This window comes from Erythrolamprus reginae, chromosome Z, assembly GCF_031021105.1.
Source record: "Erythrolamprus reginae isolate rEryReg1 chromosome Z, rEryReg1.hap1, whole genome shotgun sequence".
Classification (NCBI taxonomy): Eukaryota; Metazoa; Chordata; class Lepidosauria; order Squamata; family Dipsadidae; genus Erythrolamprus; species Erythrolamprus reginae.
Window position 1 is genome coordinate 53,001,900 of NC_091963.1, and position 20,440 is coordinate 53,022,339.

General features: G+C 39.2%; 1 protein-coding gene across 7 annotated transcripts in view; it reads right to left on the reverse strand.

Moving 5' to 3' along the window:
- Positions 1 to 7,708: 7,708 nt before the first annotated feature.
- Positions 7,709 to 20,440, reverse strand: part of SLC4A7 (solute carrier family 4 member 7) — a 275,999-nt gene continuing 263,267 nt past the window's right edge. For all 7 annotated transcript variants that reach the window (XM_070727282.1, XM_070727278.1, XM_070727280.1 and 4 more), the window contains one exon: positions 7,709 to 8,368. In XM_070727282.1, the coding sequence (XP_070583383.1) occupies positions 8,287 to 8,368 (82 nt within the window). In that variant the 3' untranslated portion in view covers positions 7,709 to 8,286. The remainder of the gene's footprint in view (positions 8,369 to 20,440) is intronic.

Here is a 20,440-nt window from a genome sequence, read left to right on the forward strand (position 1 = left end):
CCTTTCCTGGCTTTCTTTGCACCCTTCCTCTGTTCCTGTCCCTTCCCTCTTTCCTTTCTTCCTTCCCACCCTCCGTCCATTCATTCACCCATTCCTCTCTTGATCACCCCTTTTACCATTCCTTCCTTCCTTCCTCCTTCCTTCCTTCATAGCTCGCCCTCGCCTTTCTTCCCTTCCTTCCAGATGGGAGTGCCCCCTCAAGACACCTGCCCGACTGCTGGTACCCTGCTTTTTCTCTCCCCTCGTCCTTTCCAGCTCTTTGCCAGTGGCTGCCAGGTGTGGGATCCCCCTCCCCTCTCCCCTCGCTAGAAAGCACATGGATTTGTCAACAAGGCCTCTTCCAAGAAGGCAGAAGTGCCAAGGAGCCGTAAATAAGCCATGCTCCGCCTGACCAATGCCAGGAGGCTCTTTCTTTCCCTCACCGCTCCCGCTTCTTTCTTTCTCCTGGATGAGTCCACACAATCGGCTTAACCCGGTTCCTGAAATAGCCTATGGCAGTGTTTCCCAACCTTGACAACTTGAAGATATCTGGACTTCAACTCCTAGAATTCCCCAGCCAGCGTTCGCTGGCTGGGGAATTCTGGGAGTTGAAATCCAGATATCTTCAAGTTGCCAAGGTTGGGAAACACTGGCCTATGGGACCGCCTCGCTTGGCGTGAAGCGGGAAATGATCCCCGGGGGATGGAGTGGCTCGGCGACTTAAAATAGTTTTAAAATGGGGGGGGGGCAGACACTTAGGCTGTATGGGGCCCCAAAATTCCTGATGGCGGCCCTGGTTATATCTAAAATTAAGGGAAAACTTTATTTAGCAATCATATGGTGCAAGAAAATGCTCATCGAACATGATTTTGAATTAATTGCTGACTCACTCTGTTGCTCAGCAAGACAAACATAAGTAGATATACCTTGCAGTCCTCCTCCCTTTGTCAGTTAGTTCTGCCATTTTAGAGCATTTGTTCTGGGAAACTGGTTTATCTAAAATGCATAATCAGAATTACTTTTTTTACAGCATCCCGTAGTCCTGTGTATATTACTTTATTTTAAGACCTAAAAATTTATTCTGTTATTTGTACAGCAGTACACATGTCTGGTTTGATCCAAAGCAATCTGCTTTTTAAATAAAATATTTGTACAGAAGAAAGAAAGAAAGAAAGAAAGAAAGAAAGACAGAAAGAAAGATGCTAGAAAGAAAGATGCTAGAAAGACAGACAGACAGAAAGAAAGACAGATAGAAAGAAAAAGAAAGATGGTAGAAAGGCAGGAGGGCAGTAAGAGAGAAAAAATGGTAAGAAAGAAGAGAGACAGACAGAAAGGAAGGTGGTAGGTAGGAAGGAGGGAAGACAGACAAAAAAGGAAAGGAGGGAAGAAGGAAATAAAGAAAGAAAAAGAAAGAAAGAAAGAAAGAAAGAAAGATAGATAGATAGATAGATAGATAGATAGACTTATGACCACAATTGGTTGCTAAGCAAGAGCGTTGTTAAGTGAGATTCACTACATTTTATTCAATCCATGACAAAACAGATCTGGATAAAATAATTTCCTACATCTTGCAGTGATGTGCAAGTTAGGAAATTACAGTGGTACCTCTACTTAAGAACTTAATTCATTCTGTGACCAGGTTTTTTAAGTAGAAAATTGTGTAACTAGAAGCAATTTTTCCCATAGGAATCAATGTAAAAGCAAATAATGTGTGCAAACCCATTAGAAAAGAAATAAAAGCTGGGAATTTGGGTGGGAGGAGGAAGAAGAAGAGGAGGAGAACAGTCACTGCCGAAGGAAGGAGATAAGGTGAGGAGAAAAAAAATCCAAAACTTTAAGGCTTAAAAAAAAAAAGAGGGACATGAGGCGGCGAGGAGGAGCATGTGCCTCCCATACACACGGCGCAAGACTGCCTCCCATACACTTCACCAGAGAGAGAAATCCAGGCAGGCAAGAGGGGGGAACCTCCCGCTTCTTTGATCAAAAGGCGGCTGCTGTTGCTGCAACCTGCTGCCTCTTCCTTCCCATGCTGAAGGGCTCCCTTCTCTTCTCGCTCGCTTTGTAGCCAGTGCCTTTCTTTCACTGTGGTGACCCCTCGGTGAGGCTGAAGCCGAGTTGATTTGGCCGGGGCAAAGTGCCCTCTTTTGCCCAGATGCTCCAGGAGGCAACCTCGCGCTGGGTGTATGGGAGGCAGCGCAAAGGAATCACCACAGTGAAGTAGTTTATTACCTCTCCAAGTGGCCAGAGAAAGGAAAACACTCCGTTTGCTCTGGGCTGCCCAGACCGAAGGGAGCGTTTCTTTTTTCTGGGTTTTAGCAGAGGTTTATTCCCTCTCCAACCACCCAGAGAAAGGAAAATGCTTTGTTCGCTCTGGATTGCCAAAGCCTCCTTAAGCACCACCGAAAGGCTCTGCTGGCAGCCCAAAAAAGCCCGACATGGCTGGGATTAAAAGGGGAATGGCAGGAAACTGGCCGGGCCTTCGTGATGCTCTCAGATTTCTTGGGAAATTTTTCCGGCCTCGGGTTCTTAAATAGAAAGTGGTTCTTAAGAAAAGGCAAAAAAATCTTGAACACCTGGTTCTTATCTACAAAAGTTCTTAAGTAGAGGCATTCTTAGGTAGCATGTTTAATGTTCTAGTTATGGTTAAATGTGTGGCAGAAAGTGGACTCTGAGTGTGTTTTTGCTATCGCAGTAAGTGAGGTTGAAAGTGTATAATTTTAGAAGAGCTCTCTCTTTGTGTATGTGTACATACACACACGGTTTATATAGTAGATAATGTATATTTTTGTGTGCCTGTGTGTAATATATATGTACATATATAGCATATATACATAGAATTAAATAGTATATTTTGGATGTTCAATAATAGTAAATAGATAGGAAAATTGTATCTCTTTGAGGCGAGAAGAGTCCAGGCACCCTAACCCAAACTCTTGACGTGAGTGACAGTTAAGTTGGCCACTTTTAAGCCAGTTACATGACCTTTAAGCCCCCCTGTCACATGATCATCAAGCCACTCTCATCAGCAAGCCACTCCTACTCAGTCACATGGTTGACAAGCCATTCTCACCTGGTCACATGACCATCAAGCCACACCCACAAAATAAGTCACGGCCATAGTGTGGTAGTAACAAATTTTGCTGACTCTTACTGGGTACAATGTATATAAAAAAAGTAACTCGAGTCTTTAAAAGCAGTAACATTTTATTGCTTTTTTCAAATTTTTAAATATTACAAAAAATAGTCATTAAATAAATGATAAAACATTGGATTTTTTTCCCATTACATACTGGAGAATTTTGTTGGTATTATATAAAAGAATAAAATATTATCTCTACATTCAAACAGTGTAACTTTGAATATAATTCTGTAAGAAAATGATGTATGATTAGAAAACCATTATATAAATTGGAACATACTATGGAATTACATCTCAAATCAAAGTAGATGGTTTTGTTCAGGAAGCAACTCTGAACACTGGAAGACACTTACAAAACAAAGTATCAGTGACAAAAGGGAAATATTCAAAGGATGCATCTGCTAACCAATAAACTGCATTTATAAAAACCTGTACATAATAACCTGTGCATAAGTTATTCTAAGATTGTAAAACAGTGACAATATATGCTAAATATGATTTCTTTTCACACTAATTATAACTGTTTTCCTGTTCTTGATAAATTTTCTAAAAAGTAATTTAAAAATTCAAAATAGTAAAATCACAGGACACATTTGTAATAATATTAGTATCTGTAGACGTTATACATCCCTTCATGAAATTAAAGGGTTCTTCATAGTAATTGTGCTAAGTAACATGTGCTAAGTAACACATGCAACTTCTATTAATCATTCTAACAACCATTACATTATATATATATATATATATATATATATATATATATATATATACACACACACACACACACACACACACACACACACACACACACAAAATAACATTCAATACATTTTACCCAATGACCAACATGCACAATTGACATAACACAATTAATTAACAAACTCTTTTAAGCAATGAAGACCCATGAATATTTGTAATGTACCACAGTTATCTGGCATTACAATTATAATTGGAATTTTTACCAAACAACACTGTTTATAAGACACAGAAATAAACTGAACTGAAGCAAAAGAGAGAAAATATCATATCTGATGCTAAGGTAATGTACATTCATTGAACACTATCTTACATATTTTATTGATTGCCTTGAAAAACTGAATAATTTGTTTTTAATATAGTTAATAGTGTAGAATATGGAAACTAAGCAAGTATATGTATATGTGTATGTATATGTATATATGGGTTCATGAGTTCCCACAAACTCATGAAAAAAGATTTGTATTTGTTTATGACATTAAGCTATTTTAAATAAGATATTTATAGAGAATTAAAATTCAGATATTCTGGACTGAAAATGTGTTGTCTTAACACAAAAAGTACATTTCCTGGGATTGTTCTGCAGTTATTGCCACTAAATCAATTTCTATTTAGAAAACAGTCACTTAGTGGGACTAGTAGTCTCATAGTAGGAATATACTGGCTATAACTAAATTTCACCCTCAGGTGAATCAGGAATCAGTAATTTTACTCATTTATAGCTTTTAGGGTAATATTTATATTTACATACAATAAAAGTTATATCATTTATGGTTTGGCTTTACTACTATAATTTTATTTACGGAAAAAGAAATAATGTTTTACAACACACAATAAGCAGCAAATTATAAATTAGCCCTGGAATCTTAAATATCATATTTGGACATTTGCTATCAAAAAACTAAAATATGTAATAATGAATTAATAAGCAGTATTTCAACAAATAATATAAACTACGCTGAAAGTCATGTTATTTCTGTTATTAGGAATTATTTTATATAATTAGCAAATAAATAATGATTTTTAATAGTTTTCAGATATTTATTTAAATTAAGTTATTAACCCTTTGGCATTGAACAACAGAGTTTTTGAATTTCAAGCATTTGAAAACAAAGGGTTAAAATTCAAAACAATCTATTTAAGTCTTTGTAAATTTCTATACATGACTCTGAACACAAATATTCATAATAACAAATGATAAGCATAATTAATTTGGAATGCTGTCAATTCTAATGAACATGATTCGCTTGCCTACGCTTAGTAACAAATTTGAAACTTAATTTCAAAAATACTTGTATTTATGGGATACAAACAAATATGATTTTTAAATAAAAAATTCATATTTAAAAAAATCCTAAGGCACATGCTGTGCGAGCACTCAGGAATGATAATATTATCTTGTTTCCAATATGTCATATCAAACCCAAAATATATTAATTTGATAGTTTTTAGGCATCAGATTCTCATTTTAAGATACAGTGGTACCTCTACTTAAGAACTTAATTCATTCCGTGACCAGGTTGTTAAGTATAAAAGTTTGTAAGAAGAAGAAATTGTTCCCATAGGAATCAATGTAAAAGCAAATAATGTGTGCAATTGGGGAAACCACAGGGAGGATGGAGGCCCTGTTTGCTCTCAGGAGATTCCTAGAGAGCCCCATGGAGGCTTCTCCCTGCCTTTTCCAATATGTCATATCAAACCTAAAATATATTAATTTGATAGTTTTTAGGCATTTCATTTTAAGATACAGTGGTACCTCTATTTAATAACTTAATTCATTCCGTCACCAGGTTCTTAAGTAGAAAAGTTTGTAAGTAGAAGCAATTTTTCCCAAAGGAATCAATGTAAAAGCAAATAATGCGTGCAAACTCATTAGGAAAGAAATAAAAGCTGGGAATTTGGGTGGGAGGTGGAGGAAAAAGAAGAGGAGGACAGTCGCTGCCGAAGGAAGAATGTGAGGTGAGAAGAATAAAAAAAATACAAAACTTTAAGGTTTTTTTAAAAAAAGAGGGACTCTGAGGTGGCGAAGAGAAGCATGCGCCTCTGATACACCCGGTGCAAGGCTGCCAGAGAGAGAAACCCAAGCGGGCAAGAGGGGGGAACCTCCTGCTCCTTTGACCGAGAAGTAGCTGCTGCTGCTGCTACCTGCTTCCTCTTCCTTCCCGTGTTGAATGGCTCCCTTCTCCTCTTGCTTGTTTGCTTTGTAGCCGGCGCCTTTCTTTCACTGTGGTGACTCCTCCGTTTGGCTGAAGCCGAGTTGATCCGGCCAGGGCGAAGTGCCCCTTTTGCCTTTCTGCACCCAGACGCTCCAGGAGGCAACCTTGTGCCAGGTGTATGGGAGGCAGTGCGAGGGAATCACCACAGCAAAGTGGTTTATTCCCTTTCCAAGCGCCCAGAGAAAGGAAAGCGCTCCGTTTGCTCCGGGCTGCCCACAGTGAAGGGAACGTTTCTTTTCTCTGGGTGCTGGCAGAGGTTTATTCCTTCTCCAAGCGCCCAGAGAAAGGAAAATGCTTTGTTCGCTCTGGACTGCCAAAGCCTCCTTAAGTGCCACTGAAAGGCTCCACTGGCAGCTCAGAAAAGCCCAAGATGGACGGGATTAAAGGGGGAATGGCAGAAAACTGGCCGGGCCTTTGTGCCGCTCCCAAATTTCCTGGGAATTTTTTCCAGCCTCGGGTTCTTAAGTAGAAAATGCTTATTAAGAAGAGGCAAAAAAATCTTGAGCACCCGGTTCTTATCTACAAAAGTTCTTAAGTAGAGGCCTTCTTGGGTAGAGGTACCACTGTACTTGCATACAATTTTTTTTCTTTGCTCAGTTTTACATCTGATCATTTCTGAGAATGATTGGGCCCTTTTTGACAAATTGCTAATTTTATTTGCATTGCTTTCACTTGTTTCAAGTAAAATCCACAAATTGCTTTTACTTTATTCAAGAATTTGCTTGAATTCTAAATGTTACCAAAAACAAGAATTTGCTTGAATACTACATGTTACCAAATGGAACTACAAATCTTGCATCCCTTACTTGCTGTCAAAAAAATTAAGTTCAATTATATTGGGATGCTTACACATTGCAATGCCTTTTCTACACTCTTAAGATTAAAAAGAAAAATCTTTGATGCATTGTAAATCAAAGAATCTTCAGTTTCAGTTTAAAATTAAGTTATGTGTTTTTTCATTACAGTTTTTACATAGCCATATTAAAATTGATGTTTACATTAAAATGTTTCTCTTCAGAACTGATCTAAAAAACTTAAAATCTTAGAGAATTTTATTATATGTCTTACTATAAAATTGGTAAACAGGTACTATTTAAGCACAATCAAACCTGACTCATTTCAGTGGCATTTATGGTGTACTGAAATCTATAATAGAAAAAGCCACAGGGCTTAAACTTTATACACATAAAACTCAGTTGCACCCAGCATTTTGTAGAAATGCTTTTGTTGATCTAAGACAAAAATGCTTCGGAAAACATTTTTTAAAACTTACCATAATTTTAAAGCAATTCTGGTTTTATTTTGGGGAACTGAATATTGAAATGATGGATTCAAGAACCTATATAAATTTATTTTCAATGTCTAGTAGCAATAAAGTATAAGAAAAGTCAACTCTTAATGTAAATCCAGATGTTCTAATACATTACTACTAGAAATTTTCCATTTATGTGATATAAATTTCTTCCCTCTCCTACAATTACCAATCATCAAATCCCCCCACTCTCTAGAATATATTTCTATGATGTCCTGGAAAAAATTAAAACTTATCTTAAAAAAAGAGAACCATAATCATGTTTAATCTTATTGAAAGACAGTCCAAATAAATGCCAATCTAGAGTTCTATATTAAAAAACTGCTTTATTCTTTCAGTATAATCTGCTCTTGTGCTTGGTGAATTAAAAAATAAAACTGAGAAGTTGATTACTACATATAAAACTTATTTTCTTTAAAAATGCAATACAACCATGTTTAACAGTACAACAGAAAATAATTCATATACAAATATAATTAATTAATCCGTAAAATAATATGAAATAAAGGCTGACATACCACAATTCACTACATTGCATACGTATGATTTGTTCTTATGAACTGGCATAACATTTGCAAAATCCCAACTAGCAAAAGCCTGATAATAGGACATTTGTATTTAAAATTATATAAAAATATCACAGATATAATGCAAACCAATAATTTATAGTTAAATATGATCTTTGACTTTCTGATAACTAAAAAAAATATTTTTCCTATTTAAAAATTGAAACAAACATTCCACTAAAATAAATATTTTCACTGTGATAGGCATTTCTTGATGGAAAATTTCATTGTTGTTCACATAAGTACCTAGTACTTAAAAGAAGCTGTAAAGTTACTGTCTTTAAATATATTCCATAAAATAATATCATTGTTTTACCTCTATAATGAGGTTTCAGCATCGACATACTTTATTTCAGAGGTTTTTTCAATGTCTATTTTCACACATGACTCATTTTCAGGGCTGTTAAGAAAAAATCACATTGTTAAAAACACCAAGACAATGGTATTAATAATATATATTGACATAAATTAGCATATTTCTAGGAACATAAAGCAAGAATTAATCTATAAAAGCCTTTTTAATTTAAAAAAGTTATACATTCTAACAATACAACCTTATGCGTATCTACTTTAAGGCTAGCAGGTTCAGTAGAACATTCTTTTAGATAAATGAATATGGATCTGTTAAGATGTCAAAATGACTCCGACTTTGTGTATCATATTAGAAATGTAAAATAAATTATTTGACTTTTGTGTTATAATCTTATATAACCATTAGAATATAAAGATCTTTAAATTATCAGAATTCAATGAAATTCGGATGGATGGATGAATTGTAGTTGAATCAGTAGTGGGTTCCTGCCATTTCGCACCAATTCAGGAGAACTATATGTTAGTTTTATGAGCAATTTGAAGAACCGGCTGTTGGAAGAAGGAAAAGGCTTGGGGAGAAAGAAGATAGAGTTATAAACACAAAAAGAAGAAAATGGGAGGAAAGAGTTTAAAAAAGTGGGATGAAAACATGAAAATGGAGGATTTAATTAAAAAAGGAATGGCTTCTTTTTTTTCTTCTTTTTGTTTATTCCTCCTTTTTACTTGTTATCTTATAACATTATTATGGTATATGAATAGTGATTATTGAGTTGAAAGATTAGCTGTTCTAAATGAAGTTTCTAATTTAATTGATGGAATAAAGTAAAAGTGTTAAGCTATTATTGCTGTATAAGTTGGTTATAATGTCAATGATTTATGAATTTGACTTAATTCAATCAAATTAATGAATAAATAATAATATGATCATATGTATTTTCTATTTTATTTTTCACTTTTGTTTAGATTTTAGTAATAGGGTATAAAACATTGTTAATCTTTTATTTTATAGCAGATGTCTACTCAGGGAATTTACAATACAATTATTGGAAGTAAGCATAAATTGAACAGTCAATGTGTTCACAAACAGAAACATAGAAGACTGACGGCAGAAAAAGACCTCATGGTCCACCTAGTCTGTCCTTATACTATTTTTTGTATTTTATCTTAGGATGGATCTATGTTTATCCCAGGCATGTTTAAATTCAGTTACTGTGGATTTACTAACCACGTCTGCTGGAAGTTTGTTCCAAGGATCTACTACTCTTTCAGTAAAATAATATTTTCTCATGTTGCTTTTGATCTTTCCCCCAACTAACTTCAGATTGTGTCCCCTTGTTCTTGTGTTCACTTTCCTATTAAAAACACTTCCCTCCTGAACCTTATTTAACCGTTTAACATATTTAAATGTTTCAATCATGTCCCACCTTTTCCTTCTGTCCTCCAGACTATACAGATTGAGTTCATTAAGTCTTTCCTGATACGTTTTATGCTTAAGACCTTCCACCATTCTTGTAGCCTGTCTTTGGACCTGTTCAATTTTGTCAATATCTTTTTGTAGGTGAGGTCTGCAGAACTGAACACGGTATTCCAAATGTGGTCTCACCAGCGCTCTATATAGCGGGATCACAATCTCCTTCTTCCTGCTTGTTATACCTCTAGCTATGCAGCCAAGCATCCTACTTGCTTTTCCTACCGCCCGACCACACTGCTCACCCATTTTGAGACTGTCAGAAATCACTACCCCTAAATCCTTCTCTTCTGAAGTTTTTGCTAACACAGAACTGCCAATACAATACTCAGGTTGAGGATTCCTTTTCCCCAAGTGCATTATTTTACATTTGGAAACATTAAACTGCAATTTCCATTGCTTTGACCATTTATCTAGTAAAGCTAAATCATTTAACATATTATAGACGCCTCCAGGAATATCAACCCTATTGCACACTTTAGAGTAATCGGCAAATAGGCAAACCTTCCCTACCAAACCTTCCCCTATGTCACTCACAAACATATTAAAAAGAATAGGACCCAGAACAGACCCTTGTGGCACACCGCTTGTAACCTGTCTCTGTTCAGAATACTCGCCATTAACAATAACTCTCTGATGTCTATCCTTCAGCCAGCTTGAAATCCACTGAACTATCCAGGAATTAAGTTCAATCTTCATTAATTTATCTATCAGCTCTTTATGTGGCACTGTATCAAAGGCTTTGCTGAAGTCCAGATAGGCAATATCCACGGCACCACCTTCATCCAACACCTTTGTGACATAGTCCAAGAAATCAATGAGATTAGTCTGACATGATTTGCCTTCAGTAATGCCATGCTGATTTGGGTCCAATAAGTTATTGTTTTTTAGGTGCTGATTTATCCTCTTTTTGAGTAGAGTCTCCATCATTTTAACTATAACTGATGTCAAGCTAACTGGCCTGTAGTTACCAGCTTCTTCTCTACTGCCCTTCTTGTGGATAGGCACAACACTGGCCATTCTCCAATCCTCAGGAACATCTCCTGTTAACAGGGATTGGTTAAACAAATCAGTCAGGGGGGTAGCAATAACAAATCTGAGTTCTTTAAGAACTCTGGGGTGGATGACATCTGGACCCATTTCCTTATTTATCTTTAATCGTTCAAGTTCTTCTAAGACATCGGCTTTCACATATAAAGTATAAAGTTTTCCTGATAAAAGATTTGAATATTCTACAATTTATAAGTGTGAGTAAACCACAATGTAAGAATTATGATGATATAAATGATACTGTTGTAAATTAAGATACAAAAGAACAGTATTGTTAATATTAGACCACAAGATAAAGTGAAAGCTGTATTTTGGGGGGAGGGTTGGGGGGTTATAAAGAAAAGGGGGGAAATGAAGATGAGTTAAGGTATCAAAGAAGAAGAAGCAATGAGACCCAAAATTAAGAAACACAAGAAATAACAACTATTTGAGTAATTTAGCTATAGCAATATTTTGAAATAAAATTGAATTGATTCGTCCCGGGAGATGAAACTAGGATAAGGAGGTAGCGCTAGTTAAAACATACCAGAAGTTAAGATTTAAATATATTGGATTTTGAAAAAAAGAGGGAATGATTATGATGAGTAACATCTAGAGAAACATTTTAATCTGTTAGATGATGATAACAGAACTATCCACTTAGGGTAAGATTTAGAGCAGTGTTGGCAAACCAGCATATTTCAGAAATAGGGCAGCACAATTTGCAAAACATGTGCTTTAAGGCAAGGGATTCTTCAGTCAGTGACATTGACACATCAATCTTTAAAGCTCTATATTTTTAAGGCTGAAAAAACTATTGTCACTGCCCATAAACAAAATTGTCCACCATTATTTTATGTAATTTGGAGCAGAGTTTCTAATGTATAGTCAAAGAAACAATGTTACTTTTCAAGCTTGTATTAGTCCAAATTATTATTTTCTTTCAGCAATATATTGTTAATCATTTTCCAATATATGTATCATGCAACATAATGTGTTATCATTTGAGAACATTTTAGAGCACATTACCTGTCCCTATAACTATAATAATACTATAATAAAAATAGGGTGTATTCCTTTTGTTAATATGGATATTTGATTTTCAGTTTTGCTTATCCTCTTTTTGTTCTAACCATCATTATAAACAGCTGCTTAACATAAACACTTTGGTATATGTTTAGGGCAGTGATTGCAAACTCGTATCATGCATGTCAAAGATGAAACACTATGATGTTTTGGGTGACATACCAGCATTCACCAACACCTGACAACAACTATTCTTAAAAGCATGCCTCATTCAAGATTCTTCTGAACAATGCCAAAGACACCGATGGGTGAGAATGACTGGCGCCGAGGCGGCAGAGAGCAGCGGTTGGAGTGGGCCGTAACTGCCAGATGGAGCTGAGGGTGTCGGCTGATGGAAGCAGCCAATACCAAGGAGTACACAGAGCAGGAGAATGGTCGAAGGGACTGTCATGAGTGGTCGGCATTGAGGGGAGAAAGCTGAGACGCCGGGTGTGAGTGGGATGCCCCAAGCAGAAGCTTTCTGGTGTGGAGCCATGAATGCTAGCTGGTGAGAGGGGCCAGCACTGGAGGCAAAACAAAGGAGTGGCTGGAGTGCTTAGTACTGAATCCTGTGATAGAACAAAGCCAAAGGTGCTGGCTGGTGGGACCAGCCAGCGCTGCAAATGACATCTCGACACCCCTGATCCTTCATCTTGTATGGAGCACATTAGGAAAACTGCATGATGGCAGTGACCCCTTGCTTGGGTGAATGAGCAAGGAATTTGTGGATACCAGGACTGAGGATCCTAGTGCCCACTACTACATCTCTTGGTGACATTGTAATAGAAGGAGCCAATGGAGGGCAGATGCAGGCTTCTCTATGTAAGAACTGCTCCCCTTTAGGAGAGCACAAGACTAGTTTGGGCTCAGGACTTGTAGAAAGAAGGACAATTGAACAATTCATGTATCTAGAAGAACAGGAGACTTTACTTAGCTGGTTAGGAGAACTCATACCATCTTATATGGCCCTGAGTCCTTGGAGAAGGGCGGCATATAAGTCTAATTAATAATAATAATAATAATAATAATAATAATAACAACAACAACAACAACAACAACAAAACAACAACAACAACAACAACAATATACCCTGATTTAAATTAATTATGGTTTTATATTATTGTATTATTAACTAGGGAGAGAATTTTAAATTAGATGGGGTGTGTTTGGGGTATGTGTATGATTGAGAGGTTGAATGGAATGATAACAGCCTTGCTGAGGATGGCCATCAGATGGGGGGAGCTATCTCTGGATTGGGAGAGGGCCGGAGCATACTGGTCTTGACTGAGAGAGGCAGGTATGGCAGGAGTCGGGGGGTAGGCCACTCATGGGGAATTGGGACTCACTGTCTGAAAGTGATTCCTTGTTATGGCCCCTCGGGTCATCCAGCTCAACCGATGGTGCTGGTGATAAGCGAAATCTGGACCCTAGGCTCAGGCTGCTACTGCTCAATGCAAGGTCGGTTATGAATAAAGCTCTCCTTAACTGGGATTTACTGTCAGATGAGGAAGCCAACCTGGCATGTGTGTCTGAGACCTGGCTTTGTCCCGAGGGAGGTGTTCCCCTCTCAGAGATGTGCCCGGTCAGGTTTCAGGTGTGGCATCAGCCAAGAACACAGGGAAGGGGTTGAAATTATAGCTCAGAAAACCTTCAGCCTACACAGGCTCGCTGCACCTGAGATAGATGGTTATGAATCTCTTTTTATGAAGTTGAACCTACGGGCTCAGGTGGGCTTGTTGCTAATGTACCTACCTCCAAGCTGTGTGGCAACAGCCCTGCCTGTGCTACTCAAGGAAGTTGGCGGTCGAGTCCCCCAAACTGTTAGTCTTGGGGGACTTTAATACACTATCACTCAGTGAATCCTCTGAGTTGGCACAGGAGCCCATAGCCCAGGCAATACAGGCCGTGATGGGCAGCATCTGGAATGGTCAGATGTTCTGTCCCAGTAGGAAAAATCAGGATGTGCACCCAATTTTATTGTAATTTACAATTTTACTGGTTTTTTAATATGTTGTAAGCCGCCCTGAGTCTATGGAGAGGGGCAGTATAGAAATACAATAAATAGATAGATAGATAGATAGATAGATAGATAGATAGATAGATAGCTAACACCCAAAGCCAAATCTTGCATGAGAATGCTTGCATGAGTGAGATTTCATAGATTTTTGCCAAATTTTTTGCATCTGTGCATATGCAGAATATTGTTCCCCCTAAGCTGTGCTGTGTGCTATAGCGCAGGAGGTTTGAGACCTCTGCGCAGCACTTTCCAATTCCAGCACAGATCCATCACCATCCATGGTAGGTAGACAGTGGGGAGTTGAGGGAAGGAAGGAAGGAGAAATGAAGAGAACAGGGAAGGAAGGAGGAAGAATGAAATGAATGGATGGACAGAGGAAGGAAAGACTTTTGGGGGGGAGGTATTTTTTTACTTTTCTCTTAACATATATTCAAACAATACAGTATACCATCTAATTTTCCATGAATAAAATGCAGTATTTTGTTAGTAACTAACATCAATAATCAAAAAAGTTGCAAACATTTTTTTTCTAATTTTGTCATTAATGTTAATTCCCTCATTAATGTTCCTTCACAAAGTACAACACCCATTATATTTCTAACTGTGCTTCCTTCTTTCTTTATACATTTTTCTATAAACCAAGAAAACCTTGTATAGCCAATCAGAATTTAACAAAAGAAAATTAAAAACAATGCATTAATCCAAATCAGTATCACCTACTACATATCTTATTATAAACAATACTGTACTTCTAACTGTATTAAAACAGATCAGCAATTCCTAAATTCATATATCTAAATAGAAAAAATAATTAAAGTTAAAAAAAAGAGCAAACAAACAATACCCCAAGCTTAATCAACCCTTCTCAAACTCCAATTTCTTTAATCTGAGCAGAACTTTGAGCCAAACACTTTTTTATTTTTTTGTATCCCCTTTTTATCCCCTTTTCCATTTTATTCTTTCTATTCCTCCTTCTAGGAAGGAAGGACTTTGTTAGAAAAATAAAGCTGTTATTGGATCAAACTTTGGACACTTGACAAGTTAGTTTTGATGGTGGCCATGTCCCAGGGTTTTATGAATATCTTTTGGAATCTTCTGACAAGCAGCTGTAGGGATTCACTTAACGACTGTGGCAAGAAAGGTGGTATAGTGAGGCAGAACTCACTTAATAACCGTCTTACCCAGGAGATAGAAATGTTGGCCTCCATTGGGATCAGAACAGAAGTCAAGAATTATCTATCTGACCAGTGCACTGTTTTAGAAGCAGATCAGCAGATCAGGAGTCCATTTTGAAGCTCCACAGAAAACATCTAGGGGGGAAGGCAGGTTGTCCTCGACTTACAATGGTTCATTTACTGACTGTTCAAAGTCACAATGGCCCTGAAAAAAGTGACTTATGCCCCTTTTACACACTTAGGACTTTCGCAGCAGCCTGATGATTGCAGGATCAAAACTTGGCTGCCGTTTCATGTTTATGACCGTTGCTATGTGTCCTGAGATCATGTGACCCCCTTTTGTTTCTAACCGATCCACGCCCACGCATGAAAACATGCCACTCAGACTTTACACTTTTCCGCCCACACTGAAAAAAAAATAGAGGGAACATTGATGCAGAAGCAAAGAAATAATTGCAAATCACTGAAATCTCACATGCGCAAGCATCCTTGTGTGAGATTTGGTTTTGGGTGCATGCACAAAAGCTGAATCTTGCATGGGCAGGACCATACATGTGCTCTGGACACATGTGCCTGAATCCACTGCTGGGAGTGCCAGTTGTTGGCAACCCTCCGCTGAATACAGAGTCTGGCTCATAATGGGGGACACACACTCAACATCTTATTTCTCTCGAGGCAGTTGAGCAATGATCTGAATTTAAGGGGCTTAGACACCTTGCCCTTGTCATGGTCAGATCATTTTCTGCTATGGCTTGATTTCAAGGCTGCAATCCTCCCTCGCAGGGAGGCAGAGCCAATTAGGTGGTTCCGCCCCAGACGCCAAATGGACCCAGAAGGGTTTTAGGCAGCACTTGGGGAAATACTAGATTTGCTTACACACAATTCAGCAGAGTCCATGGCAATGGCCTGAAACATAGCCGCAATGGTGGTTCTGGACCAGATTGCGCCTTTGCAATCTCTCTGTGGCAGTAAACTCAGGAGATCTCCTTGGTTCTCCAAGGAACTCAGGGGGATAAAACCCCAGAAGAGCATTATTGGATGATCACTAAATCTAGATCTGACCAGAAACTGTTAAGATCTTGTATTATGATTTAGCTAGTGGGGATCAAGCAAAATATTAGCATCTTTCTGCCTTGATTGCATCCATGGAATCTCACCCAGCTGCCCTGTTTAGGGTGACTCGCTCCCTCCTTAACATGGGGGGAGGGGTGGGGTGGAGGAACCCTCGCAGGGTAGAGTTGAGGATTTTAATAAGATTTTTATGGATAAAGTCGCTCAGATCTGGATGAACCTGGACTCTGACTGGGAAGTATCGACTGAGGTGAAGTGACAGGGACCCATCTTAGTTCAGTTTTGTGGGAAGAGTTTGAACTGGTGACACCTGTTGAAGTGGGCAAGGTCATGAGAGCTATGAACTCCTCTGCTTATTTATTGGACCCGTGTTCCTCCTGGCTGGCCTCAACCAGCAGGGAGGTGATATGAGGCTGGATCCAGGTAGTGACCAATGCTTATGATGGAGGGGTTATTTTGAACAACTATAGTCCTGTCTCCAACTTTCCCTTTCTAGGGAAGGTTGTTGAGAAGATGATGGTGCTCCAATTCCTCTGGTCCTTGGATAAAGCCAATTATCTTGACCCTTACCAGTCCAGTTTCAGGCCCATCTATAGCACCAAAATTGCTTTGGTTGCGCTGATGGATTATCTCTGGCAGGCCTGGGATAGAGGTTATTCCTCTATCCTGGTGCTTCTTGACCTCTCAGCAGCTTTCGATACCATCATCATATCCTTCTGTGCCAACTGGAGGGATTGGGAGTGGGAGGCACCGTATTATGGTGGTTCTCCTACCTCTCTGGTTGGTTGTGGTTGGTGTTGGTGGGAGGTCAGAGGTCGGCTCCTGGACCCCTTCCTGGTGGAGTGCCTCAGTGGTCAATTCTCTCTTCCCTCAGGCATCAGATCTCTCTTCCCTGCTGTTTAACATCTACATGAAACTGCTGGATGAAGAAGGGGTCTTGGTCGCCTGCCATTTTTGGGGTTGGCATATCCCACAGTGGGCTGTCTGCTGATCTCGACCAGCAGTAGGTGAAATGACCTTGGTCGCAATAGTTGTGCTGACTACTTACTTGAAAGAGAGAAATGAAAGCGTCGGAAGTCATCTGGAAGGAGAAGAAACATAAGTTTTTGTGCTGGAGGTCAAGGAAAAAGAGAATTGGGAAGAAACGGTAAGCTACTATGCTGGAGAGAAACCTTGTTACTGAATTTATAAATTCTTTTTTGGAAGATAAACTAGAGTGGAAGTGTGGAAGCAGCCAGACTATTAGAGGACAGTTTAATCAGCATTAAATGGATTTTAAAAATTAATTAAAATCCAAGAACTATATATTTGGTTGGCTTTTGGAAGTCTGGAGTTAAAATTTGATTTTTGAGACTATTAGAATTTAAATTTAAGAGATTTTAAAAGAAGTTAAAAGAATCAAAAGTAACAGTGAGATTTTGTATTGGGGACATGTGCTGGTGAAGTTGAGGCATTATTTGGTTGGATTTGTAATTCACTGAATATGACCTTGATTCAATGGAATTGGGCAGATTGTTTCTATAACAAGTAATAAAGATAAAATACAGGAAATAGTATATGGGCAGACTAGATGGACCATGAGGTCTTTTTCAGCCATCAGTGTTCTATGTTTCTATGTTTCTAAAGAGAAGCTGGGAATTGGAAGAAGACATTCTTGACTTGAACTATATTTGAACTTGAAAGGAGGAGAAAACAGCTTGATTTGTTTGAGATATCTTGATTTTTTAGACTATTTAAAGATAAATTTGACAGCTGGATAAAGTATTTTTAAATTTGGACAAGATGGAAGAAATAAGAGATGTATTTAAGGATATACTGAAAGATATTAATGAGTGGAAAAAAGAAAATAGAAGTAACAACACTGTTCTTTCAAGTGGAAGGCCTAATCAAGATTATAGAGAAAGTGATGGAGAAGAAGAGGAGTCCTGAACAGATTGAACAGTTTCAACAGAAAATAATGATGAAAATATAAAAGTACTACTAAATGGACAGTCTCATAAATTAGATGATTTTATACTTAATGAGATGAATGAAGACGGGAAGGGATCCCAACAGTTAAATGATTTAGAAAATGGTTTGATTAAAGAGGGGGAAGAGGGCCACATCTTTGATGATGATTATAAGAAAATAAACACTAATAAAACTGAGAATAGATGTGACCTGATACCTTGGAATGGGCAGAAAAAGAAAGGAATTAGGTGGATGGTGGATGGCTCTATAACTACAACAGACTTAATGAAGGATTTTACTAAAGACATTATTATCATCCTGTTCTGGATTGGCTGATTGACTGATGAATTTTAATTTACCTATTTATTCAAGAACTGGTTCTATATTAATTGATTATATCTATCTAATTGTCTCAGATTAATTTTATAACTGATTGGTTAACTTTTTTTATTTATTTATTTATTTATTACTTAGATTTGTATGCCGCCCCTCTCCGATTTTTTAATTAACTAACTACAGTATTTTTAATTTTTATACATTTTTTAACTAATTTATTGGGGGGTAATTTTAGTGATGGATATCTGGGATCAGATGGAAGGTATATATGAAATGAATCGAATGAATGGTGGGAACAATAGGGTCAGCATGAATGCAGAATTTAGCCTACCTGGCGGTAGAGAGACAGGAGGGATGGGGGTATCTTTCTCTGGGGTGACAGAGGGCCAGAATATCCCGGTCCTGCTGGGGAGAGGTAGATATGGCGGGAGTCACGGGGCTAGCCGTTCTGGAGGAAAAAGAGATCGCTGCTTAATAGCGATCCCTTGTTCCGGTTCCGTGAGCTCAAACCGGAGCCCTGGTGACGAGTGTAATCCGGGCCCTGGGCTCAAGCTGCTGCTACTCAATGCCAGATCGGTCGTGAATAAAGCTCTCCTCATCCGGGATCTGATCCTGGATGAGGAGGCCGATCTGGCATGTGTTACTGAAACCTGGCTGGGCCCAGAGGGAGGGGTGCCTCTCTCGGAAATATGTCCAGCTGGGTTTCAGATATGGCACCAGCCTCGACCCCAGGGAAGGGGGGGAGGAGTGGCTATTGTAGCCAGGGAGAGCCTCCATCTGCGTAGACTCGTTGCTCCTGAGATCGCGGGTTGTGAGTCACTCCTTGTGAAGTTGGACTTAGGGGTTCAGATGGGCTTGTTACTCACGTACCTGCCTCCCAGCTGCGTGTCAACAGCCCTGCCTGTGCTGCTCGAAGAGGTGGCCGGGCTGGCGGTGGAGTTCCCCGGACTTATTGTCCTGGAGGACTTCAATCTGCCGTCGCTCGGCGGTTCCTCAGGATTAGCACAGGAGTTCATGGCCACCATGACAGCCATGGACCTGACTCAAGTAGTTCAGGGTCCGACTCACGAGGGTGGACACACACCCGACTTGGTATTCCTCTCGGAGCAATTGAATAGTGGTCTGAGACTAAGGGGCTTAGAAGCATTGCCTTTGTCATGGTCAGACCATTTTCTACTGCGGCTCAACTTCCTGGCTCCAATCCTCCCCCACAGGGAGGCGGAACCGATTAGGAGGTTCCGCCCCAGATGCCTGATGGACCCTGAGGGCTTTCAGAAGGCGCTTGGGGTTTTACCAGATTCGCTCGTCCACAGCTCGGCAGAGTCTCTTGCTGAGGCCTGTAACAAGGCTGCAGCGGAGGCTCTTGACCGAATTGCGCCACTGCGACCTCTCTGTGGCACTAGATCCCGTAGAGCTCCATGGTTCAACGAGGAGCTCCGGGAGTTGAAACGCCAGAAGAGACGTCTAGAGAAGCGATGGAGGAAGAGTAAGTCCGAATCCGACCGAACACATGTAAGAGCTTTTATTAAGACTTACAAAGTGGCGCTCAAGGCGGCAAGATGCGCGTACCATGCCGCCTTGATTGCATCAGCGAAATCCCGCCAGGCTGCCCTGTTTAGGGTAACCCGCTCCCTTCTAAATCAGGGGGGAGTTGGGGAACCCTTGCAGGGCAGTGCTGAGGAATTTAACTCGTTTTTCGCTGATAAAGTCGCTCGGATCCGAGCTGAACTCGACTCCAATTGCATAGCAGTATCGGCTGACAATGAGTCAGTCGAGGTGACTGGGGCTAAACGTCTTTGTCCATCTGTCTGGGAGGAGTTTGACTTGGTGACACCTGATGAAGTGGACAAGGCCATTGGAGCTGTGAGTTCTGCCACCTGCTTACTGGATCCGTGTCCCTCTTGGTTGGTTTCGGCCAGCAGGGAGGTGACACGGAGCTGGGCCCAGGAGATTACCAACGCTTCCTTGGGGAGGGGAGTTTTTCCATCACTCTATAAAGAAGCGCTTGTGCGCCCCCTCCTCAAGAAGCCCTCCCTTACTTAACAACTA